Source organism: Amblyomma maculatum, chromosome 3 (assembly GCF_055883805.1).
Source record: "Amblyomma maculatum isolate TAMU_Amacu chromosome 3, ASM5588380v1, whole genome shotgun sequence".
Classification (NCBI taxonomy): Eukaryota; Metazoa; Arthropoda; class Arachnida; order Ixodida; family Ixodidae; genus Amblyomma; species Amblyomma maculatum.
The window spans coordinates 204,573,398-204,600,343 of record NC_139346.1 but is presented as its reverse complement, the minus strand read 5'-3'; the positions used below and the strand labels follow the sequence as shown (position 1 = coordinate 204,600,343).

General features: G+C 47.3%; 1 protein-coding gene across 1 annotated transcript in view; it reads left to right on the top strand.

The window, feature by feature from the left end:
* Positions 1 to 26,946, top strand: part of LOC146197491 (monocarboxylate transporter 12-like) — a 40,228-nt gene that overhangs the window by 7,113 nt on the left and 6,169 nt on the right. The window contains exons 2-4 of the mRNA XM_084596485.1: positions 10,909 to 11,196; positions 13,640 to 13,783; positions 20,355 to 21,197. Of these exons, the coding sequence (XP_084452611.1) occupies positions 10,914 to 11,196; positions 13,640 to 13,783; positions 20,355 to 21,197 (1,270 nt within the window). The 5' untranslated portion in view covers positions 10,909 to 10,913. The remainder of the gene's footprint in view (positions 1 to 10,908; positions 11,197 to 13,639; positions 13,784 to 20,354; positions 21,198 to 26,946) is intronic.

The following is a 26,946-nucleotide window of genomic DNA, read 5'->3' as shown; positions in this document are numbered from 1 at the left end:
CTTATGCGCACTCAAACGTGACGCCTATACTATTCCGTGCGTAAACAGCAGCCACACCTCGATGGGGCAGGTAAACCGCGTATTCAGTACACCAACAGTGGCGAGTTATTTTTTCTCTCGCTTACTTCCAATCAAATTAGCAAGTTTATGAACTGCACTTTCCTTCATTTGGCGCAGTGGTTAGGGCGCTCGACTACTGTGCCCAAGGATGCGGGATTGAATCCCGGCCGGCTGCTTACATGATTGGAACGCCTGCTGGTCACCTACCTCAAAATTTTGGAAACAGTTTTCGTTTTTGCGATTCGAAGAATGGGATGCGTGAATATCAACTAAAGATAACTTCCAATTCAACGAGCTCACAGGGTTTCAATGTGTCACACTTGCCGGTGAAGCATATGAAATCTTTTTGGCTGTAATTTGAAATAGAGCCCAAATCGCTGAGTTAAAGCCACGCATGCTTTCAGGCTCCTCCGAAAGGTTTAACGCCGAGTTGGGTCACATTCGACGTCATCAACGCTACCTGTACATTTCTAACCTATGCGCACTTGCTTTGCAGCAAGGACACCAACGCAGCTGAATTAAGGCAAAGCCGCGGAGCGTTATCTGGCGGTATGTGTCATCACGCGGCTGAGTGTGGGGTGACGGCGGCGACATTTTGAAATTTCACTTCCATGACTTCTTCATTGAACTTCTCCGCTCTTCTCTGACGCTATGAGAAAAAGCCTGAGTTTTATTGTCGATTACGTCATGACTTTGAATGCTAACAAAAAAAAAAAGGAAAACTCTTTGCATGCTTTCCCTTTGTAGCTTTGGATCATGCATGAACGTTATGGAATTCTGAAAAAGGGATTCAGCTGCCCTTTAAGGAATACTGTCGTCCAGTCTCCAGCCGTGCTCCGCAGGACGCTTGCTTTCAGTGTTTACCTCTCTCTCTCTCTCTCTCTCTCTCTCTCTCTCTCTCTCTCTCTCTCTCTCTCTCTCTCTCTCTCTCTACCTATCTATCTATCTATCTATCTATCTATCTATCTATCTATCTATCTATCTATCTATCTATCTATCTATCTATCTATCTATCTATCTATCTATCTATCTATCTATCTATCTATCTATCTATCTATCTATCTATCTATCTATCTATCTATCTATCTATCTATCTATCTATCTATCTATCTATCTATCTATCTATCTATCTATCTATCTATCTATCTATCTATCTATCTATCTATCTATCTATCTATCTATCTATCTATCTATCTATCTATCTATCTATCTATCTATCTATCTATCTATCTATCTATCTATCTATCTATCTATCTATCTATCTATCTATCTATCTATCTATCTATCTATCTATCTATCTATCTATCTATCTATCTATCTATCTATCTATCTATCTATCTATCTATCTATCTATCTATCTATCTATCTATCTATCTATCTATCTATCTATCTATCTATCTATCTATCTATCTATCTATCTATCTATCTATCTATCTATCTATCTATCTATCTATCTATCTATCTATCTATCTATCTATCTGTCTGTCTGTCTGTCTGTCTGTCTGTCTGTCTGTCTGTCTGTCTGTCTGTCTGTCTGTCTGTCTGTCTGTCTGTCTGTCTGTCTATCTATCTCTATCTATTTCTCTCTCTCTCTCTCTCTCTCTCTCTCTCTCTCTCTCTCTCTGGTATGACAGGGGCATACGTGCAGTAAGTGTATGCGAACGAACACCGGTACTCGCCGAGCAAGTATAGTGTATATTTTTGCTCCATGCGCTGCCTGAGCTCAGCGTTACTTTAATAGCAACGACAGGTAAACAACGACAGTGCCCTATGAAAATGTTACCCGGGCAAACCCAGAACCACCCGGATACATAAGGTGAGGTGTACATGTGCATGGGCGCTCTGGAGATAACGCCATCTGTGCACTTGCAAGAGAATTCTCTTCCTCGGCCCATGCAAGCGCTGCTGTTGTGTCTCTACCTTGCTCCATAAGGATGCCGAAAAATCTATTTTGTTATAGACCTGCTTGCTGTTATACATCTTGTTATTAATTCCTATCATCTTTCTTTGTTAATGTAGTTCATTCGTTCAATAATGCCTTTCTTTTCTTCCACGTCCCCAGCTTTTATTTCAACGGGTAAAACGTGCTTGAGGTCGTCATCGCCAATAAATGTCCGTGTATCAAAGCGTGGTGGCACCCCGTGCGGAGTGCCACCCAGCGAGAGTACGATCACATGATGTGCAGTACACACAGCCTCTGTTGTTGTGGCTGTAGGAAGAAAGAAAAGAAAATGCACGGGCCTGCTACTGGCTCTGTAACTGAACCACCTCCGATGCCTCGTGCAAACAGAAGAGAAAATAGAGAAGAAAGAAAAGGAAGAGGGAAAGAAAGACGCGCGCCGTAACAACAGCCGTCGTCCATCACCGAAGCGGTGGCGGGTGCAATGACGGCCTACAACAGATAAAAATTCGTTGGCAGGCTAGTCGCCGCCGCAAGCGGCGGTGACCTACCTGCCCCAGCCCCATCAGAGGAGACGCACACACAGCCCGTGTGCCGCTTGTCGGTACTTTTCACAAAGAAACGCAGTAAAAGGAGTCCGCATGACAATAAAGAGAAACGCATTTGTGCAAAATGCAAGTTACAAAAAAATTTGAAAGAAAAAGACGAAAATAAGAGAATACGTGACAATGATGAATAGCAACAGCTACATACGTGACGGATGCACCTCTCGATAATACGCATACATATGCTACAGGCCCGTGCATTTACAATGGCAGCCATCTCAACTTCGGCTTTCCGATCAGAGTTCGCTGACCCGATTACTACCACGATATCCCCAAGCGGCTGCTTTATAGAGCATACGGTGAACGCCTAATAAAAAAAAAAGCAAATGAAAACAGCCGAATAGTTTATTCAACCGAAGTGATATTCCTCGGCGAGCGATGGTAATCGGCCGGCACTTTTACCGACGATGTCGTTCGCGGATACATCTTAACTCTCGAATGCCTACGACCTTGAGGAACGCTGTTTCCTTATCTTTGCGGTTATATTTGCTCAGTCGTGCATGAGGAACGGGCTTAAGTGCCGTTCAAGGCTTATTGTCTCTTCGAGCGAGACGCTAATCCGAGGACGGTTTTCACTGTTTGCCCGCTACACGTGGCGTAAAAACTACTCTGTCGTCAAAACGCCCGCCTCGTACGTAGAAATAGCGAATCTCGCCTCGGCTGCAATGGTTAGCAATAATGAGTCGGTCGCGCAGCACATCGGCGTCAGGAGTCGCTCGCGTCCTCGTTTGATAGCGAGGCCCCAGTAAGGTCGCTTCTTTAGAAGCCGACTCGACAGCACGAGGGGCCCACAGAAAAAAGGCGTCACTGGAGATATGCATGGAATCTTACCAGTGCACCCGAAGACAGAGTAAGACAAGGTCAAATTAAACAAAGAGCCCCTCGAAGGAAACTTTCTGAAATAGGTCGGACGCATTCCAGTGATAGGACTGATATCTCTGGTCTCAGTCCATATGAGATGATCGAGACATGCTTCTCGGCAAAGTCATAGGTGTCGCCACCTTCACCCCGAATAGCAATGGCGGCGCCAACTGACACCTTTATAACAGTGTCGGCGATTAAACGACATGCATGTTCAAGCTATAATGAGGCCTTTTTTTTTTCTTTTTTTTTTCTTTTTTTTACTATATCGGCATTCGTATGCGTCCTGATTTTTCCGTGCTAGGTGGTTCGCAACGTGCCTTTATACTCTCCAACCTTTACAATATGCAAGAGGAGGCATACTAACGATTCGCTGTTCCACGCAAGTGACTGAGCCAACTCTGTAACGTTATGAAGGACCGGACAGAAGAAACGCAGATGACAAGCTAAGAACAGTTTATTCATTTTCATCTCGTTCACTGGTTTTTACCGTACTAAGTGCGCTCAGGTTGTCAGGTCTCCATTTTGATTAAACCAAAAAGAGTGCTTAGACCAAATTCGGCTAAAACTGCTTACAATTGCCAACACAGTCGAACTGTGTTGAGATGCTTTTACCTGTGACACCAAGAGGCTTGTCGCCGCTGACCATAGTGAAGAGAAATAGGCCATGATATAGTGGCTTGTATATTCAGGGATTTCTCACGGCGTTTAAAAAAGACAAAAGCCACCAGACGCAAGGCCGGATGAGACGACCGAGACCAAAGAGCGTCTTTAAAGGTCGGTGCACAGGCACAAATTCCTCATATTGGGTCCCTCCTGGATTTCGTTCACCAAGTTTATTTTGTGCAAATGTGTTTTGAAGAAAACCACTCGATGAGCAGAATAACTGACGTGTAGCATGCTTTTCTAACGATCACTCCACAAAAATATTGACACACAGCAGACGCCGCTGAGGCGCCCTTGGTTGTCAATCGCTCTGTCCCCATAACCACTCGTACCAAACGCATAATCGTATTGTCGTGCTTGTTCTATACTTGTTATTATGTGGCGGCGCTCATCCTGCCTTCTCGCGCTGGGTGTTCGTCTTTCATTGAACTGCCACATTTACCCGTGCAAATCATTCCAGGTCCTTAACGTTCCCCTCGCGCATGCCTTAACCAGCTGTCGGCAACTGTCATTCAAAGCAAGTGCATAAAAATAATAAAATCACCTTGTTCTTTGAACTGATAACTTCATCAGCAAGGTTCTAAAGCCTCTTCAGCGAGGGACAAGGTAACGACGTTTGCAACCTCATTCCCTACCGGAACGTCGTGGATGTACTAAGGGTAAGGGGCTGAGCGACGTGTGACCAGGAAGAGCGCTCTACTCACTCCAGTATCAGAGTTTGAGAGGGAGAGGATGGCGGGGGGGGGGGGGGGGGGGGGGGGGGGGGGGGGGGGGGGTGCAATAAGATATAGTATTTGTAATATCCTTAGAAGGATAGCACAGCTTTAACATAACCCTCCCATTTTTGATAACTTATTTTCCTGTGCTAGGGCATGTGTTAGGAGCAGATATTCCCTTGTCACGATAAAGTGCTGCGTGGAAGCGATTCTTTCACCTACATCCGGGAAGCACTGCGCTGCGTCAGTTAGTATCCCATGCATTCGAATCGAAGCAAACATATCCGAGCGGCTTCTTTTTTTGTTTCCCCCGCCTTGACGGCGCCATCACTATGAATGCAGTGATTAAACGCCTATCTGCGTGCTGTAGAAGGCTTGTTTGAGACCCATTTTATTCTTCAGAAGTCCCATCACTCCTTCACAAGCCCGTTTAACAGCTTTTTCGTGCTCTATTTCACTCTCCATTTCTCTGACGTGAGTTCGAGAAGAGCATTTCCTCCGACGCGCAGCGGAGATTTGCTGTACACCGTCTTGAGGCTTCACCTGAGAGCACCAGTGAACAAGGTGAAGTAAGCCCCCATATGAGCAGGGTGAAGTAGGTCCACGATGAACAGAGGAGGCAACGGACGACGCAGAAACGAGGCTCTCAGTGTCGAATGCGACAAAGCATTCACAAACCTGTTTCATGTTTCACGCGACAACTTTTCCCGATACTAAACAAAAGAAAATTGACTTTGAGAAAGAAAAAGGGCACAATATCCGTTTCACTTCTAGTTGGATCGCTTAATAGTCCGTGAGAAAAGAAAGGTAGAAGGGAGGGAGAAAGAGAGAGAACGAGGTGCCGCAATGGAGCGCACCGGATAAATTTCGATCACTGGTCTGACATCACACAGCACAAGGGCGCATTCTCAGTCTTTTCTACCCCCTTCGAAACGGCCCACCGCGGTTCTCCGTCTCGGTAGCCGTCAACTTCACGGTGAGGGAAGGGATAAAGGGGCACGAGGAACGAGGTAGAGATGATGCGTGTTAATTCAGCAACTTTTTCTTGCATTCTTAGCGTAGGAACGCACACAATTACGCTGGCACAATATGCAGACGTACCCAACACCCATTACAAATATAGGCACATACTACAATGCTGGCACTAAGCACACGCGTCCCTAAATGTTCTTATCCACTGTACCGAAGCCTGAATTTCGTAGGCAATCGTTGTCAGCAGGAGCTGTCGGCAGAGACTGTCACGCTTTCGAAGGGCCTCACGGCGCTCGACTACTGTTCCCAATGATGTGGGATCGAATCCCAGCCTCGGCGGCAGCTTTTCGCTGGACGCGAAAAGCAAGGCGCCCGTGTGCTGTGCGATGTCAGCGCACGTGAAAGAACCCCAGGGGGTCGAGATTTCCGGAGTCCTCCACTACGGCGTCTCTCATATCCTGAGTCGCTTAAGGACGTTAAACCCCGCGAGCTACAAACCAAGCCACCACCGCTATCGAGGGAGATAGTTCAAAATAAATAAAACAACCTTGTCTCTACCGGGAATCGAACCTCCATCCTTTGGATCCCCAGCCGAGCGCTTTACCAACTGTGAGACGTTCATCATAATTCCCCTTGTCTACCGTGAGGATAGCGGGATTCCGCGAGTGACAGATACTGCGCCTTTAATTTCCTGTAAAAGAATTATAGAACGCCGATGAATTTTGATGCGTTCAATGGAATGCTGGTTGTGTTCGACAAGGAGAGCATCATGTACCGTCACGACTGGTCATTAAATCATCGGGCGATTAATGCATAGACGAAGCTGACCCCACCAGCGCCTTTCATTTGGCACTTTCTCAGACGCCGCACCACACAGCAAACAGAAGTAGACTCAGATGTCTAGGAGCCGTTAGTACAGCAGGCATCAGCGGCATTTCAAATTGATTTACAGGATAGACAAGGCGCAGTATCTGTCACAATTTTCCGCGAACGCATGTACCACGCCGTAAAGGAAGGGAGGTAGGTGGGAGAGAGAGATTGGTTTGTGGTTGGTTTGTGGGGTTTAGCGTCCCAAAGCGCCTCAGGCTATGAGAGAGGCCGTAGTGGAGGACTCCGGAAATTTCGACCACCTGGGGTTCTTTAACGTGCACTGACATCGCACAGCACACGGGTACCTTGCTTTTTGCCTACATCGAAAAGCGGCCGCTGAAGCCGTCCTTGGGAACAGTAGTCAAGCGCCGTCACCACCATTCTTACACCGTGGTCACCACTGCGCCACCCCGGCGGGGGCGGTGGGAGAGAAAGAATAGAGGGAGATAGAGGTGCCGTAATGGAGGGATATGATCCACGACGCTATAATGGCTTTCGCCTCATCGCACTTTAGTGGCCCGAATTGCCCTCTAGAATTTTTTCTTCCTCCCAGTACTGCGAAGAGAGGTGAGTTCAACCCACTTGTGTTCGGGGCTTCGAAAGAACACCTCCACGCTGGAGACGTGTCTTCATTCCGCCGAAGTGCTCTATCTTTGCCGAGCAATATCCGCATCGTGATGTAACGCCAAGCGCCCTTCGGTCGGCGCAAGCCCAGAAGCAAGCGACGACTGCGTCCCTGAAGCGCTCCTGCACTGCCGCGTCGTCCGGCCTCGGATCCCCCCTCATCCACCCCTCCCCTCGACTCGCGCGATTCTTCGCTGAATGAGCGACTCCGGCTGATAAGCATGCAGAAAATGTCTTTTTTCGGCTTCCGTAACACGCGAAGGACGCCGGCCTTTCTCTCATCCTCCGCCTCGACTCTTCCACTGCCCGGCCATTAGCTATGTAAATAAAGAACAACGAATAGGGCCTGCAGCTAGGCTTCCTCTGTCGCTTGCATGCATGCTTTATTGCACGTCGCCTTGCCACTTACTACCAGCGCACTCTGCGACGCTGCACTCGAGCTATTATCACGCTCAATGCGGCAAAACGCAGAGAAAGTGAGGAAAGGAAGATAAAAATAATACGATGGTTTCCTTCGTGCATGGAACTTTCTGCGCGTGTTTGATGCAAATTAATCGCATTTTTGTGTCGCAATCTGCAGGCGAATTTAGCTGTAAATTCATAATTCGTCCGCCTGTGTTTGACGATAAAAACGGAAAGTATCTCCTGCCACTGTCCTAGAAGGTCGCGCAGTATAAAGAAACTTCAGAGGTAGTTTGGCTACAACGGATTGCTTACTTTGTTAGATTGGCCACAGCGGATCGCTTAGTGTGTCACCTTTCAAGTATGATTGGGCTGGGACAGGTAGGTCCCCGCCGCTTGCGGCGGGGGCTAGCCTGCCACAGAATTTTTATCTGTTGTTGGCCTTCATTGCACCCGCCACCGTTTCGGTGCTGGACGACGGCTGTTGTTGCGGTGCGCGTCTTTCTCTCTCCTTTTTTCTTGTCTATTTTCTCTTCTGTCGGCACGAGGCAGCAGAGGTGGCTCAGCTACAGAGCCAATAGCAGGCCCGTGCATTTTCTTTTCCTTCTTCCTACAGCCACAACAACAACAACCTTTCAAGTAACACAATGCGAGTAACGTTGACGCCACTTTCTTCTTTGCAGTATAAGGTGAAAAAGAAGGTGACTGCCTTAGACTATCCGCGTATCAGTAGGCGATCGAGCAGATTTGCCCTTAAACGAGTACCCCGGCTGCATCTACATGTGGAAGCGCGTAACCTCTGTCTTACTGCCTGCAGCCTCATGTCTAAAAGCTGCTTCTCGTTAGCCTCGTTAAGCAAGTTAAAATAGGTCTTTATCGCGAGCAGAATTCGTTTCAGTGGGTACACTGTGATGCTAGAGCCTCGAATATGTGCAACCGGGACAAAAGCCGGGTATATTTCACGCGGGAGTGGAAAAGAGCATTTCAACTTTCTTCAACTTTCCCTTTTCCACGAAAGGGAAAGAGGGATGAAAGGAGAGATGATTTCGAAACCATTAACGTGGCATGTCATGTGACATCGTTTGTTTTATCAATAAGCCAATAAATTTCGCTTCACCAGCGCGCTCATTTGGTTCTGCAGAGAACACTCATCTATGGCGCAGCACAGTTTCTTTCCGAGAGCACGAGACAAAACCTCCTTGGTACGCTCTGCAAAAGTCGAATCCCCTAAAAGTATGCGTTATAGTAAGAACTCGTACTATTACCCCTTCTTTCTAATATTAGCCTGGCGATCCAAACAAAGAAAAATAGGTGGTCTGCCGTACCTAGAAGCCGCTGTGCTTGCCGCGGAGGCTTCTTCGTCCTCACTATAGTTTAGCTACATCATTCAATCGCATTTAGTCTGTACGTATGTGTGTCTGAGCGCAACGAGCGAAATAGCTTTTTTCTCTTCTAACATCTGCCCAAAAGCACTTCGAAAGTTAGACCTTGGCGGTTGTCGCTCTTTCACCTATATTTCTCCAGTGCGTCTGCAGTTGTTTATTCTTCCAGAGGCGCGGAAGGCACTTAGAGCTGTGACCTCGGCAGAAAAGGGTACGAATTGACTAAGCACAAGCTGCTTGGGTTTTTATTTGGCTTTATTTGCAAAAGTGTACCTTTTTAGAAGCATCACTCGCGATCACATATTGCCCCAATGAATTACCTGCGTGACTGCTGGCTATCAGTATGATTGCATGTGTAACTCTTTTTTCATCCTAGCTTTCTCCTATTTCTAGTCTGAGCTATTGTATGCTTCAAATATTGGCTACGCAGTTTGAGGTAAACGTCATAGTAACTTTATCGGTGGAGGTATCTGTACTGAAAATTGCATGTTTATATAATTTAAGTATGAACGGCTTTTAGCTCCCGCTGAAACCGTGAGCCATCATTCGGGCACAGATTGTCCTTAATCCGGGCACCGAAGCGTGAACATCCGGGCACCGAACGAGATTGCCGTCCGTTACGGTGCCACATACTCGCGCCTAGGACGCTGCCCGGCGCCGCGGCGGTCGAGGCGGTAGCAGCTCGAAGAACGTTCGGGCATTTGGAATCGAGTCTGTAATTTCGGTCCTTCGTCAGCTGATGGCGTTTCACTCTTTAGCAGACAGTTCTATAGACGCTCGAGAAGCATTCGAAAGCGCTGCATCTCTGGCCAGCGTCTTTCCATGGCTGTGTGCGCATCTTCACCATTCTGTATTTCACTGCCGCCATCGTCATAGCTGCTTAAGCCGAGCAACAGTGCCTGAGAAAATGAGAGGTAGGAAGCGTTTTGCGGAAAGCGATCGCTTTGCTGGTTATACGCCCTGGCTGAAGACTGCTCCTCGCCGCCGACAACGCCATGATTATGCGGTCGCTCACGGAGGTGGCAAGGCCACCACAGACCGCTACTAGTAGCCTACCAAAGGCCGCACAACCGCAGGCGATCGCTTCGGCGTGGCAAGAAAAATCTGCGAGAACGAATGAGCGCGCTGTCTGGCAGAATGAAAACCTGTGGTGTGGTGTGCTGTACTCTAGACCCGATTATTCCAAGGCCGTGGATAGTACCATTACCAATGTGCTATGCCCGTACATATGTCATGCTTACATCTAGTGTCAATCACGGGAGAGAGAGGGGAAGAATATAATTTTTTACTTATCATTTATCTCTGTTTCTATCGTTGGCTTAAGAGTAAGAGGTCTCTACGCAATGTGGTAAAACTCATATCAATCTTTACCGCAGCACTCTGTTCTGCCCTCCAGAGGGCAGCCGCCGACATTGCGCCTGTAACCTTGCGCTTTTCATCACCGATCCAAGGCATTCTTCCTGCTAATCCTGTCCTTAAAGAAAAAAGAGGCTGTGGTTGCGTCTTTGAATTTGTAAATGTTTGCACACTACGTGGGAGTGTTGTCAGAAAAGGGGACCAGAAGAGACGCTCTCTGCTTCAAAGATCTCGTGTGAAACGAAGCTGGAAATTCTTCCTCGGCTTCCACCCTCCAGACAGCAACAGCCGCTGGAGCATGGCATTTCGTCTCGCGTAGCCATAAGCAACACCAGTCGCGGAATGCCAGGCCTTCATATTACGCAAAATGGCGAGATAGGCCAAAACGAGAAATGGGAGACACGCCTGAGCATGCTTATCTATTTCACAGCTTTTCACACTCCGGAGAATATTCTTTGAAGTGGGCTCACGTTCAATCTCCCTCCTCTCCGCAGCGGCCATGACGACCGGGCTCCGGGACAAGAAGGGACCCGAGGCGGCACCATGCCAGCCGCAAGCCCGGGCTGCTGCTGCCCCTGCCGCCACCGCAGCTTCGAATCCCTACCAGGACACGTTTCGCAGCTGGGTAGTGGGCGTGGCCTGCGCGTGGAACTTCTTTTGGCTCACGCTCGTCAACCGGTCGAGCGGCATCCTGTTTGTCGCCATCTTGGACGTGTTTAGTATCAGCCGCCAGGAGGCCGCCTGGTCGTTCAGCCTAATGGATACGCTGGCAAGCTTCACAAGTGAGAAGGAGACGATAGTTTCGTGCCGCTTCACACATCATTACGCCAGTGGAATGCACACTTTCTCTGTGCGAAGTCTGAGTGACCCAACTAAGTGGTGGCGCTTGGAGCACGAAACATGGTCTTTTGAACGCGCGTTCAGGTCGGCGCTTAGACTACTAGCCGCAACTCAGATTTGCGTTTGCCGGGTATTCGGTTATTATCAGTTAAATAGTTATTTATTTATTTATTTATTTATTTATTTATTTATTTATTTATTTATTTATTTATTTATTTATTTATTTATTTATTTAAAAATTACAAACATATCCTTTGGCAATGACTACTGTCGCAAGCTCTTCCGCGGCCGAAAACATCGATAAATGTTAATATATTATTTTTCCGTGAGCATACAGGCAAGATGTATAGTTCGTATTTTTGCTGATACCTTCACGGAACAAACGCCCAGCCATGGTGGTGCAGTTCCCAAGCATGCGGTAGCGAATCCCGGCAGGCGGCCGGTTTTAAATGGAGGCGAAAAGCAAGGAGCCCGTGTATTGTTCGATGTCTTTGTACCATAAAGAACCCCAAGTGGTCTAAAATTTCGGAGCCCTCCCCTAAGAAGTATCTCATAGCCCGAGTCGCTGTGGTAGGTTAAACCCTATAAACCAAACCTAAACCAAACGAGGAACGAATGACAAAGTACAGCTTCGAGAGAGCACTTACGCCTATTTTTTTCGTTCTACTATTCTGGACTATGTATGGGACCTTATTGGTCAGTTTTAAACATATTGCAGAAAATAATTAACCAAACTACTGCCCTGAAACGTAGCTGTTAATTGACCCAGAAAAGTAACACAACAATTACAGAGAAGTAACTATAACTAGTGCGTTATTTACCTTCCTACTTTTATTGTCATAACACAAGTTTACTCAGGACATAATGAACTAGTGCGGCTTGCTGGATATTTTGTTACACGTTCTGAATGTTTTTAGATTGTTTTTCGAAGCCGCCATCACCCCACGTTTCCCTCATGCTGACATCTGCAGCTACGTTGAATAACACTCTCCCAGTGAACCCGCTAGAGATAAAAGCAGTATTTTTTGTACATATGAGCAGCTTGCGTACCAGCTAAGGTATAATTGCAGATTGTGTCGATATAGTGTCCATGTCCTCTGTAAGGCACCATGCTTCGTCATTGCTGGCGGTACGATAAGGTGGCTCAGATATAGGCCAAGAAAAACTTCAAAAACCATTTGTAGGTGATTTCTTGTGAGAATTAAATGTTGCGTGTTGTGCGGGACGGTTGAATTCGTCGGCCAACTGCTGGCAGTGCTCTTGGCTCCGTACTTCACTAGCCACCCGGTTAGGTTTAGAAAAAATAGAGCAATGTCAGCTGAAGTTCGTCGAAGAAGTGGATGACCCTGTAGCGTATACATATTTCCTCAAGTAACGAAAATACTGCGTACATCAAATGTGTAGTCTGAGGAACGTTCCGGCGTTATCAGGAAGTACGAGAAGTCCCTACATATCGGACGCGTGATATCGGTTCTGGGACTGCAGTAGGAGACTGCGGTGACCAAGTCATGGCACAATCATGATTGCGAGCGTCGAGACTCCACAGCCGATCCGTTGTAGCACTGTCATGAAGGAGACATCTCCGCTACCAACAGTGTATTTAGCCAAGTTGATTTGTTTCAGGCAGTACTGTTGGTTACAGCTTCATTTTGGAAAAAGGAAATTGTTATGAATAATCATTAAAAAAAAAGGTAAATGAATTACCCGTAATGTTACTGTTTGAGAAAGGTAATCAGTTCTTAAAAAATTAGAGAAAACATGTAATTTTCTACAAGTAATCAATTACATGTAACGCGATACATGCGACGTTGCTACTTACGTAAGACGTCTTTACTCATCCACTTATTCAGGATAAAAGCGTAGAGGGGCGTACCATCCATCTGGTGGCGTCGGATGAATGGTTGAAGGGTTATGTATGTCCTTGAGGCGTGGTACTTTCGCGTGCCAAACCTCCTTTTGCTATCTGAAGCCCTCGCCGTGACGCATTAGGCATAATGACAAAAATGAGTGCAAATCGCCGATGATGGGGAGGCGCTCCTCGTTTTATAAGCTGAAAACACAGCCCTAACAACGTCAAGAGGAATCTAGGTGCATGGTTAAAAACGTTGCTCTTGCACCTTTGTATATTCTTAGTTCTAAGCGAGCATATGCAATCGACGCGGAAGTACAGCCTGGTACAACTTAAAAAGAAATACCGAGCTGGCCACTACCAGGGGCGCATCTATAGGACGCGCTAGAGTGCCTCAGTGAGCCCGCCCCCTAGTTGCTCCGAGGCACCCTAGAATCAACACCGGTTAACTTCATGTTGCGCACCTTCTTCCTCAGCAGAGGAAGTGTCACGATTAAAGTGCTCCCTTCGTTTTTTCCATTCTTTTTCTTTCGCAGTCATCGTGTGCAGCGTGGTCTATAAGGTGGTGGACACTCGGGAGCTGTCCATTATCGGCTCGTTCATCGTGTCCGGGGCGTGCATGCTCTGCTTCCTGGCCTTTCGGGTCCAGGTAATTACAGTCGTTCTGGGAACGATCATAGGTTTGTCACACTCTTTTCTTCGTTTCCAACCCCCCACCACGCTTCGCTTGCGTCGCTACTCCTCTTGCTTAACCCCTTCGCCCGCCCCTTCCCTCTTTCGACCGCAGAGCTTCTAAAGTGTTGCTGCAAGTAGAGCCATGAAAACCTCCACCAGCTTCACACAGGGTATTTATCCGAAATGCATATTATTTGTCTCTAAATGACTATGACTAAACATGCCTGGATAGGACAGTCACAACTCGATACATGTAATTCGAAGAGAGCCAGAACATTTTACCTCTCTTAAATACATGTGGCGTTGACGGGACCAATTCATCATTATAATTAAGCGAGCTGAAGCCCGCTGTATTTAAATAACACGTCCCCGCTCCAACTATTTTTACGAATGAATGGAGCAGTACGCTGAGGCGCTCGAGACGCATAACGCTTCAGAGGTGCCAGATGGACTGCAGTGTTTTTAATGGATGAGCATTAATAGGCTCGTGCCGCAGAAAAATATCGTAAAAAGCATGCACGGAAACTTTGTTTCCGTACTCCCAAAAATGCCCTTCCTGGACCCACGAAAGATCTCGCCCTAACCTGACCAAAATATTGTGGACTTCCAAATTAAGGTGGTGCACGCCCAAAATTTGCCCCCGCTGTACTCTCAAAATTTTGCCTCGTCCGTATTTAACCAAAATTAGTGTCTGGCCTAATTTAAGTATGGCCCACAAAGTGGTGACCTCCAAACCTGCGTGGGCCACCCTCATAATTGGGAATGCTTACGCATTCGTACGTGGGAGGTTATTTGTACCTTTGGATTTTTTTTTTATTTTTTTCATTTCGTAAAAAAAGGGATAAATGGACTCATAGCCTCAGTCGTGTAAACTGACTACCCATGGCCAGTTCAGTAACAAAGGACAACTGTTTAAAAGCTGTGCATTCCTCTTTCCGGTCACGCGCGAGGCAGTCTCCTTAAAGCTGTGTTGCTTCCTTCCTCCGTAACAAAATCAACACAACCTGCTCTACTTTTTTCCTCATTTCTAGACGGAAAAGTCTGTATTTCACACAGGGAACCCATTGTTTTGACATGAATGCAAACTTTCGTAAACGAGCTGCTCCTGTCTGTTTTTAATGTACCGAAAAAAAAAGAAAAAAAAAAGACTAGAGGGGCCGAACGCTGCTGAACCGAATCAAGCAATAGCTCTTTTTGGTATATGATATTTCATTGATTTCTTTCACGTCTTGTGATCACTGTAGTAAGCTGCCGCGGTTTCTATGTTGATCAGTAAAATTGTAAATTAGTCTAGAATAAAGGAAAGACGCAGCACCTGTCATACCTCTGTGTAGACATCTGAACCCTGCCGCAAAAGGAGGAAGGAGGGATTAAAAGAAGAAAGAGAGAAAGAGCTGCCATAGTGGAGGGCTGTGGAAAATAGGGGGGGGGGGGGGGGGGGGGGGGTTCGCCGCTGTCCGGCCCACGAAATCTGGCGTCCGCTCGTGACACTCCTATTTGAGTCGGCATATCGCCTCCTTTTGCAATTGGACTGAAGAGAGAGTCTGAGGATTCGGAGCGCAGAGGTGAGAGGAATGGGTTTTTGCCATTAAGGGAGACAGTGATGGGAGAAGGCGATAGGGGCTACGTCCCGAAGCAGAATAAGCAATAGCTCAGATTTAGTCGAGGAGCACCTCAATCCACTTTCCCGGGCGTGGGTCTTCACGGCAACCACAACTACCTGAGAGTGGCCACCATGTCGCCAAGATTACCGGTAGTCTTTCGACGTAGAATGCATGCGACATAGATGGGATAGTGCCAGTGGGAAGAGAGTGATGTTGAAAAGAAGCGGGGACAAGACAGAACCTTGAGGGGTACTCTTGTTGCCAAGAGAAAAAGAAGGGGAAGCAAGTGGCTGTAGGAGATTTCGGCTGTGCGATGAGCGAGGAAAGCGGTGATGTATGCATGGACACGAGATCCGACATGGAGGGATGAGAGAACATGCAGAATGGCGGTATGGTGTACATTGTCAAATGCTTTTGTGAGGTCTAGCGCAAGGATAGCTCGAGTGCGCTTGTAATGGGAGGGGTGTAGGACATCCTCGGAACATGACATCCTGGGTTGAAATCTGGGGCCGGAAGCCGAGCATGGAGTCCGGATACAGGTCATGATAATCCAGGTAGGTTTGGAGGCGGGCCAGGACGACGTGCTAAAACAGCTTGTCGAGACAGGAGGTGAGAGATATGGGCAATAGATTTGCCGGGTTTATGGATGAATGAGACACGTGTATATGTCCAGGAGGAGGAAGGAGTGCCAGCTTGCCAATATGTATTGAGGAAGGTCAGTAAGGGCTTCGAGGGAGGGTGTATCTAGGTTGCGGAGTGCCTTGTCAGTAATGCGGGTCCGCTTCCGGGTCCGATGTAGTGCGGAGCGTCAGTATCGGCGCACGTACCTCACCCAGGAGGATGTCCGCATAAGGATCATTTAGGGATACGGATTAAACAGGAAGAGGTGTAGGGGGGGTCAGTGTAGTGGTAGCAGTCCCGAAGGGCCTCTAGGAATTCAGTATCGGTGAGCGGGGACGAGTGAAGGAGATGGGAGATATATTTGCGCTGGGAAACTTTGGTGTGTGTAGGGTCTAGCAGCGCCCTGAAAAGAGACCACGTGTCGCAAAGGCCCAGGTTGCCGGCCATCCGGTCGCAGGCCTGGCTCCACTGTTGCCGAAGAAGAGAGGAGCAGTGCTCCTCCATATCCAACGCCAGCTGAGTCAAACGCAGACGCAGGCGGCGATTTTGTTCCTGGGCCTGCCAACGGCGATGGGCAGCATGATAGGCTTCCCAAAGATGCAGCAGACGGCTGCCTACAGTAGTGGTGTGTGGTGCTGCAGGTAGTGTGGATGTGGCAGTGCGGACGTCCACCAGCAGGGTCTCAGTCCAGGCAGGGAAATCGGTGATAGGAGCAGAGGAGGAAGTAGAGAGACGAGTGAAACGGAAGCGGTCCCAGTCAACAACCTGAGTCAGACAAGTAGAGGTGCGGGCAAGGGAGGCGAGTGAGAAAGTGGTACAGAGGATGTAGTGATCGCTATCGAGGGAGACCTCTGTATTAGTCCAGATTGAATTGGAAACATTTTTGGCGAGGGAAAGGTCGGGGTTGGTATCTCGTTGGACACTTGATCCTATCCTGGTGGGGTGAGCGAAGTCATTAAGAACTGAAAGACACTTGTCTAGATAAAAGTCAAGAATGTGTTGGGTGTTATGGTGGGCAATTAAGTATCCTAGAACGGCAAGGGCCAGCGCATAAGAACGCTTACGAAAGACGAAAAGGAGAGGGGCTGAAGGGGCTTTTAGAGGGTTGTACACATTGAGAACAAATAAGCTTGCCTCAGTGCGACGAAATGGAAGGATTCCGAGAGGTAGATGGGCACAGTCCTCAACGTCAAGCTGAGGCAGCGTTGCAGCAAGGTTGCGGTGCACTAGAGTGGCAACGTTTGGATGGGTCTCAGAAAGTTCGAACGCGAGGGCTGATGATGTGATATCAGTGTAGGTTAAAGATCCCCAGTTGGTCGAAATTATTCTGGAGCCCTCAATTATGGCAGCTCTTCCTCTCTTTCTGCCTTCACTACTTTCCCCCTTCCACTTATGGCGCGGTTCAGGTGTCGACCAGAAAATATGAGTACCACCCAGGCTCCCTAATTACACTCTCCACTCCTCTCCACGGCAGTTGGAACGCGGCGTAGTGTATGTACTTAGCAAGAGCCCATAATCTAGCCCCCCCCCCCCCCCCCCCCTCAACCCGACCTTGCTTTCCCTCACCATGCTTGCCTACCTGCTGCTCTCGCGGCCTATGTGAAGCGACTAGGCGCGGTCATTCCGCAAATCATGTGCCAGCTTTCCTCTGTAGAACCGCCATACTGGAAGGGCCAAATCCCGCACATGTTTTATATAAATAAAGATTATAAGTTAGTGCGCAGCAAATTGATTTCTGCATCTGCGCTCACCAGCTTAACGATCTGAAATTCACTTTTGTTGCGGGGCGCACCTTGAAAACACACAGTTCAAGTTCAGGCAAAACAAAAGTTTGATTCTTGCATCGTTTCATGAAATGCAGCTGGGTTCGAAAACAGTGGCTGTTAATCGGTAACCAACTCACGCCGGGCGCAATAAAGTCAGCAAAGCGGTCTTGGTGAATTGGCCGTTTCGGCATAACAAATAAAGGACTCAGCGTAAAAAAGCGTATTAGTGCCGCATTAATTGTTTGCCTTCGTAGTCACGTTTATTGAGAAACCTAGCACAACTGAACCACGTATATTTTAACTCTCCAAACGTTTTTAGCCTTTATAACGCCGGCTTTTTCGAGCGACCTAAGTTCAGTTTCCTGGGACCCATTTATTTTTAAGGCAGCTGCGGGGAATTGTAAGGTGTTGTTATGCACATGCTGTTATAGCTTTTAAAGTTTTCCCCTAGCTCACATCAAGTAACTAAATCTGCCATTAAAAACCTGCTGCGTTTTTTTGTTGTTTTTTTAGTAATCGTGAGGCAACCGTGGAACATTGTAGGCTACTTTTATGAACGTATTGCAACAAACGTAAAAATGGTATAAGCCCCCGATGCATATGAAAATTTTGCTTCGGTAGTTTTTTCTGCGCTCGCAACGAATAATGAAGTCTGTCACAGGAAAGCAATGGGATGCGATAATTAGCAAATAATAAATAGCGACCTGCGGATACATTGATATGTATGGGGCGGGTATACAATATGCGAAAACAAAATTCATATTTAAGATTAATCTTACCTACTAAAGTCGTACACAGCATTTTATTCTCATTACGTGACTAACGATTGAAGCCTTACACACGATGAAAGTCTCCAAAATAAATCATGCCATAATACAAACGAATAAACAATTTACGTTAAACATGTTTACGCTACTACGAAGAAACACTAAGACAGCGACAAGTCAGAGCTTGAACTAGCCTGCATTCAACAACTTATAAAAAAAAAAAAGACTATTACAGTTCAGTGACTCTGTCGTGCGGAACGAACTGCCTCTGGCTTGCGCAATTTGTTTTTAACATTAGGTGCAAAGCAAGCTCCCTGTTTTGCTGCTGCTCTGAATAGATTTATGTACAATAACTAACGAAAACTTATTGTGTTATTTAAGCATAGCTTGTTGCTTTCCTTTCGCTTTGGCATGTACCGACATGTATTTACGCAATTTTCCAATCTACTAATGTGTGCATGCATCTATTTCTTCTTTTTTTTTTTTTCGTCGTATGATTCTCTTTTTGCGCTTCGCAATGTACGCTCGGCCAATTCTTTAGTACCGCGCGACCGTAGACTGCCAGGCGCATCGGTTTCAAAAAAAAAAAAAAAGAGAAGCCGAACGACGTAAAACAGAAACATAGAGAGAGAACGAGAGGGCGGAATCGTTCTGCTTGAGCGTCGTCTTTAGAAGCAACTTCTCTAATCAAGTTTCATGTCCCAGTTCTATATGCGCTTGTTCTATATCTGATGTGCGCTTGTCGCTTTAATGGATGCAGACTTGTAACGTTCCAAGTACAATTGTCTCCGGTTCACTTCTGCGGGTACTGTTTCGAGGAGGTCTGTTTTAAAATTAATTATTGTGCCTATATTTAACGTCCTCAGCAATTATTTGTTCCGGAAGTAAATATTGCAAATAGTTGTTGGGAAGGCTAAGTTGCTTATTGCGAATGTGTTTTCTTTACGGATATTATTCGCTGTACGGGTATTATACGCACTACATGCAGCGGATAATGACAAGCAGTGGCAGCTTTTTGGACTGCCGATGCATACCAGCCGATTGTGGCAGGGGCTATTTAACACTAATCAGGGCAGCCTAGCAGACGAGGCTCACTGGATCAGCGGGAATTGTGGGCACGCACTTGCCCTTACTTGTCTTGTTATCATTATACGTCTTCCAGTGCAGCAGCGCCGGACAGTCGATGGTCGCGCACTGCTGTTAAAGAATTGGCCTGGTGTACTTGCTGTAAAAAAGCGTTTACATTGTTGAGTACTTAGTTGAGAATATTTTTCAGTTATTTTATTGAGCATGCTGGATGGTGAACTCAATTTGTTAAGGGAGCCGCAAATAGCTGCTGACTGTATGCCCAACACACGCTTTCCTAGTTCGTGTCTTATTTGAGTAAACAAACAGACAAGACGATATTTGCGGCTTAATATACAAGTGTGGGTGGACAACAGTTGAAACAACTAGCTGGTGATTTAATTTGTGATTGTTTAAGTTAGCGTTCTAACTATTACAGCGAAACAAGTAACCAACGACGAGGACACAGAAAAGGAGATTAACAATACGAGAGCTAAACTTTCAGCAAATTTGATCGCCCGCTTTTAGCATTGCGAGTTTGTTCCTTTACTCGCTCATTCAGCTATATTCCAATCTGGTCGGTGTCCTCGTGACAATGGGATTGCATCCGTGACGCCTGCGCGGATGAGAATATCGAGCGAGCCCCACCCCACAGCCCAGAAATAACGGTATATCCCTGGTGTGGAGGCTTTTGAAAAGAGAAAGTGAAGCTGCCGCGACAAGGTGCATGAACGAGCGCGCGTCTCTCCACAGGCATTGGGCAAGGCATGATGTACTTCTGCAACACCATCGTGATCAACCAGTACTTCAAGCGGCACCGGGCGTCGGGCAACGGCATCTACTTCGCGGGCGGCACGCTCAGCTCCTTCTTCTTCCCGCCCATGCTTTTCAGCGTGATCAACACATTCGGACTGCGCACCACGCTGCTCTTCCTGGGCGCCATCTCGCTGAACGCCATTCCGGGCTCGATGCTGCTCGAGTCACCCTTCAACCGCATGCGCCGCCGCCGCCAGCAGAAGCTGCGCCTGGTCGCCGTCGACAACGAGTGCACGCCCGAGAAGATCAAGTTGCCCGTCGAGGGCAACAGCAACGTGGAGGAGAAGCTCGAGCGGTGGTTCCGCAGTCAACTGGCCGTGTTCGCCTTCCTGCGACGGCCAATCTTCTACGTGATCGTGCTCACCGGCATCACGTTCTCCTTCTCTTTCGTCGTGTTTCCCGTGACCATCGTGGACTTCGCCATCAGCCGCGGTGTGGCCCGGAACCGGGCAGCGCTGCTCCTGACCAGCTTCTCGACGGGTGACCTGGTGGGCCGCCTCTTCAGCGGCGTGCTCACTGACCGAAAGCTGCTGCGCAAGGACCACATGATGGTGCTCACGTACGCCGTCTGGAGTGCCGCCTTCTTCGCACTGCCCGTGTGCCGCCTCTACGAGCTGACCTTCGCCGTCACCGTGGCGCTTGGCATGGCTGTGGGCAGCGGCGGTATCTTCAACACGGTCCTGCTGGCCGACTACCTGGGCGTGAGGGACATGCCCACCACTTTCGCCGCGTACCGCATGAGCCTCGGACTGGTCTCGCTCGTCCGGCCCTTCTGCATCGGTGGGTATATTGAAAAGCCTATATTAGGGGGAAGGAACTGAAAGCCTTGTGGCTTTCTAGGAGGCGTACAGTGCACAACAGCAGAAGCTCTGCTTCACGAACTGAACGCTGGAAACCTTAATGCGCCCATTCAGCGCGCGCAACACGGTAAAACAAAAAGTTGCTAGGTTGCAGGGTGGCGGACTCATGCCTGAGTGTTATTAAGTATGGGAGGGGGGAGGGGGGAGAGGGGCTATTGACGACAACAGATAGAAATGACTCCTGAAGTATTATCACAGATAACTTAATCGAAAAACCCAAACAGCATCGTGGTGTCCTCAGTTTTACAGGAGAGTGTAATCTGCCCTTTTTTTTTTTTGATGTGTCAGCGTGGTTTTTGCTTATAGCCACACTTCGTCCTCTGGCTCATCACCATCATCAGCCGGGCCATACCCACTGCAGGGCGAAGGCCTCTCCCATATTCATCCAATTATCCCGGTCCTGTGCTAGCTGCACCCACTTGACTCCTGCGAACTTCTTAACCTCATCCGCTCGCCTAACTTTCTGCCGCGCCTGCCACGCTTTCCTTCCCTTGAAATCCAACTTGTTATCCTAAGCGACCATCGGTTATCTTCTCTTCGCATTGCATGCCCTGCCCATGCCCGTTTCTTTTTTATTTCCCCTATAATGGCATTATCTCGAGTTGTTTCTCTGACCCACTGTGCACGCTTTCTACCTCTTAACTTTACACCTACCATTTTTCATTCCGTACGCCTCTAGGTTCCAGCCCCATAGGTGAGTATACCGTTAAGATGCTGCAGTTATATACTTTCATCTTGAGTTATACCGTAAGCTGCTAGTCATAATCTGCGAGTACTTGCCAAATGCGCTCCATCCCAAGGGTATACGACACGATAGCGGTAATGGCTCCCGTTTGTCAGATCTCCTTATGGATCCTTGTTCGCGTACATGGACTCGCCCAGTTAGCATCCCTCAATTTTTTTCATCTAATGCCTCACAATACTCCTTATCGCACAGTCAGTATGTAAAAGGCCACCTTACACGCCGCTTAACCAAGCCGTATACGAACACAGTGTTTGCGTGACGTAGGGGTAACGTATTGGACTCAAAATGCAAGCGTCCTACGAAAGTAATTAAAAACTACACGCTATGAAACGTGTCATCGGTACGATCTGGTATTCTGAAGCAGGTAATGAAGTTTCGCCTTTAAGGACAATCATCAACTTACCTTGTATTCATTAATTCAGTGTCGCGTGACCATGTTGCAAATAACGTGGTTCCGCTCTGTGAGCCCGTTGACAACTGAATTTGTCCTATACCTTACAGTCGTATCTGCAGCTGTACTGACAGACTCTTGCTCAGCATTGGCTGCATGCCAGAGCGACGGTCCGCGCAGCGCTGAACCGCAGTAGGGGATGAGCATGGTTTGAAGGGAATACGCAGATTGCACATCACTAAGTCATATTTCCGGGATTTACTTTTGCCATACTTTGCCTTCATTCTCCTTCTGCTGCTTACTTACTTTTAAACCCTCGCTTGTTTTGAACCTGCATCAGTAAGTTTTAAAACCACTCACTCCATGTTCATGTGCTCTCTGCTCTTTTCAAGCTCACCGCGCTCATGCAATATTCAAATGTCGACCATCGAACACAGAGAGCTCGATCTACAATTGCAGATTAATCCGTGTAAATTAGTACGTGCGCTAAACGAATTTTGCGCGAATTCCCCTTAAGAAACCTTCTTTGCCTTATTTCGCTGTACCAAACATTGCACTGGCTTTTCTAAAAAAAAAAAAAAAAAAAAAAAAACCATTTTTTTGAAGGCTGCTTGAGGCATAGAATGCAGTGCGTAATTCAATGACGACCTGGCTTGACCCCCCAGAAGGCGTCAAAACATGATTACGGAATTCTATACAGGCGTAAAAACGCGTTTACGGAAATGCACATTTACTTTAAACGAAGCCAGTTCGTCGTTTCTCGCCATACATTTTAAGCTGCTGACTTGAGGCAATTATATCCGGCTATTGAGAAATGCAGCTTTCACCATCCAAGTGGTTGAGAAAAGACGAAAGTGAACGTGCGGAGTCCGTTCGGCAAAAACTTCGAAACGACTTACGCAAGGTTTCGATCCTTTCAGAACAGGCGGTAATGCGTATGAACACGTTGATCTGTCCTAAAAGGTTCTATATGCATTTTCGTAACAATATTCGCAACAATATTTCGTAACGTAACATAACTGTGGTGCGGCTCACGATGCGATCGGTATAGGCACAGAGCTCCACAGGGCGACAATTTCAGAATTGTGGTTATCCAGCCCGATCAAGCAGAAGTTGCTGGCAGCTATAGTCCACTCGCCTTCGATAAATCACCGCGAATTCCATACCACAACCTAGAAATCAAAGTACATGACTAATTTTGAAAGAGGCCACGAGTATCGGACGACCATCGTTGTTTATATGCCGCAGTGTTGATAGACACGTGACATACTATTTTTTTTTTCTTTTGCCACTTCAAAACATCATTTTACACACAAAAAATGATAGGCGACAAACACAAAACATAGGTTAAAAAAAGGTACCTCGTGCTACGTGATTCATTAAAATTCGCGCATGTGTAACAGTCCTTCCATTCTTTCGTTTTCGCTTTTTTTTATGCAGACTATTCACAACTCCAGAAAATGTCACGTGCCCTCAATTGGTGAGACACGTGACTTTCTCCGGAGTTGCGAGTAGTGTGCATAAAAAAAAAACAGATTGAAGGAAAATGTCCATGATTGGAAAATGCGTTCTGCAAGTTTGTTCTATTAATTTTGCCCACGATATAAGAACCAAACAGCTCAGGTCTTTTCGTACTGCGAGTGTCAGTACACTTAACAGGTGTTGAGTTATGACACTCTGAACATGCGATTCGCCACTGCAGATCATTCCTCGTAGTGACCTCCGTGATAACCCCCGGAACAGGGTCGGCGCAGTTGTGCGCGATGTGAAATAGCGTCTTCGATTTTTACTCATCGTAATGCCACCACGTGAAGGTAAGAAAACAACGGAGAGTCGAAAGAGTTCTGCTCCGTTCCGTTTTACGTGCCTTCCCTCTGGGACCTGCACAGATTATTCTGTTGTTTTCCCAAGTAATCAGACACTGCATGCGCTCCGCAGTACGTTGTGGTAAAAAAAAAAAAAAAAAAGAAAGAAAAAGCGCTCGAAAAAAGTGGCTGAGACCACGGTCGGTCATTTGTTCGAACCATCTCACTCGGGACCACTTCTTCCTTCACGGTAATCGTCAAAGTATGCTACAGTAATCACTAACTCATTGTCGCATGATCGTGTTGTGGTCACGCGGTTTCACTTTATAAGCGCGCAGTCATTGATGAATGAATTTGTCCTAGAGATTGCAGTAGTATTTCCAGTTGTTGTAATTGACAGTTGCCCTCGACAAGTAAGTCATCCGGCTAGCATTTCAGTGTGTTCGAGTCGCTGTGCAGTCTCTCGCTTAGCATGATTGCAAAACAATGGTCCTCGCATGTGTGTGTGTGTGTGTGTGTGTGTGTGTGTGTGTGTGTGTGTGTGTGTGTGTGTGTGTGTGTGTGTGTGTGTGTGTGTGTGTGTGTGTGTGTGTGTGTGTGTGCGTGCGTGCGTGCGTGCGTGCGTGCGTGCGTGCGTGCGTGCGTGCGTGCGTGCGTGCGTGCGTGCGTGCGTGCGTGCGTGCGTGTGTGTGTGTGTGTGTGTGTGTGTGTGTGTGTGTGTGTGTGTGTGTGTGTGTGTGTGTGTGTGTGTGTGTGTGTGTGTGTGTGTGTGTGTGTGTGTGTGTGTGTGTGTGTGTGTGTGTGTGTGTGTGTGTGTGTGTGTGTGTGTGTGTGTGTGTGTGTGTGTGTGTGTGTGTGTGTGTGTGTGTGTGTGTGTGTGTGTGTGTGTGTGTGTGTGTGTTTGATGCGCTGGTTAGAAAGGAAGACGCAGAATGTGTATCACTAGGTCATACTTCCAAGATTTATCTTTTCCTTGTTTTTTCGACCTTCATACCCCCTTCACCATTTGTCGCTACTTCCTTTCATCAACTGTTAGGAACCTCCGAAAGCAAGTTGCAGAACTACCCACTCCGTGTTCCTATGCTGTTTTCTCTTTTCAAGCTCACCGCGGTCACGCATTATGTAACTGTCAGTCATCTAACACAGACTGCTAATCAATCTGCGATTGCAGCTTAGACCGTTTAAATCAGTACGAGAGCAAAACCAATTTTGAGCAAGTTCTATTCGACAAACTGTCGCTTACCTTATTTTGCTGTACCACGCACTGGATTTTCTAAAAAAAAAAATTCTTTATGAAGACTACTTAGGACACAGAATGCCGTGCATAAGGAAAACCACAAGTAACTGTTCGCTCCTCCACCCAAGTGGAAAAACTAGCCAGCATCAAATAACACCGCAACTAGACTGCCACAATAATAATAATAATAATAATAATAATAATAATAATAATAATAATAATAATAATAATAATAATAATAATAATAATAATAATAATAATAATAATAATGGTGGGATGTCCACATTTACTTCCCTACCCCCTTGATTAATCCTTACTCGACCTTGGGCGGGCAACTCACCCCTTCTCTTGCCCTTATGCACTATACTCGGACCAGTCTTCGTAGCCTGTCAGCATCGCATGCAGGTGGCTACACCAGACCCACCTTTTACGAGAAAAACCCACCTCACCCGAAGTCAAGAAGTCTTTTTGAACAAGCTCATTGCCCATGCGGCTTACACGCCACGTATTATGGCCCGCTGGCATCACTATACAGAGAAAATGATTACGTGCCCCCACTGTACGACTCCAACTCGCGGCGGCATATCTCATCTACTCTGGGATTGCCCTGCTTTCTCTACTGGACGCGCCGAAATCAAACCCTACTGCCTAAACTACCGTTCCCTTCTAGAAACTGATGCCAACACACAGATGATATTTGCCAAGTATGGCTCGCTTAGTGGCCTGATTAGAGCAATGTGATTTGAGTGACGACCTAAACAATGAAGATTCTGTCTACTCCCCTTTATCCCCATCCATGGCCATGAGCCTTCCCATTCAATAAAGGACATTCAATCAATCAATAATAACTGGTTCGCAGGAAAGAAAAGGTGCAGTATCTACCACACACGTTCTGAGAATGCTATGTTAAATTGGTTCACAGGAAGGGAAAGGCGCAGTAACTGTCACACTTGCTCTGTGGACACCCGAACCACGCCGTAAGGGAAGGGAGGAAGGTGGGAATGAAAGTGGAAAGAGAGAAAGAGGAGCCGTAGCCCAGAGGCATTTTAGAGCGCAGCTCATTGGCGCCCTTTCCTGCGTTTTGCGCGTCGCCGTTGGCCTCGTAGCCTGGTGACGTCATTGACAATGACGTCATGACCGGATGTGACGTCATCGTGATGTCATATCCGGTCATGTCTAATCACCGGAGGTGATAATGACGTTACATCCGGTCATGGCTGGTGATGACGTCACCAGGAGATTCAAGCATGACCCAGGCTTCTCTTCTGCGATCCAGCACCGCACCGTCCATCTGGCGGAAGAGGCTGCAACAAGCCAAGGGCTACCTGCCAGCCTCTAATCCGCGGGCGCACGACTCCCCGTTTCCGGTGGAATTAAAAATTGTACAACCAACCAACCACGCATGACCCCGCCGGGCGTTCGATCCAGGCGTCCGTGCGGCGCTTTTCATTTGGCGCCTCCTCGAACGCCGCACCACAGAGCATTTAGAAA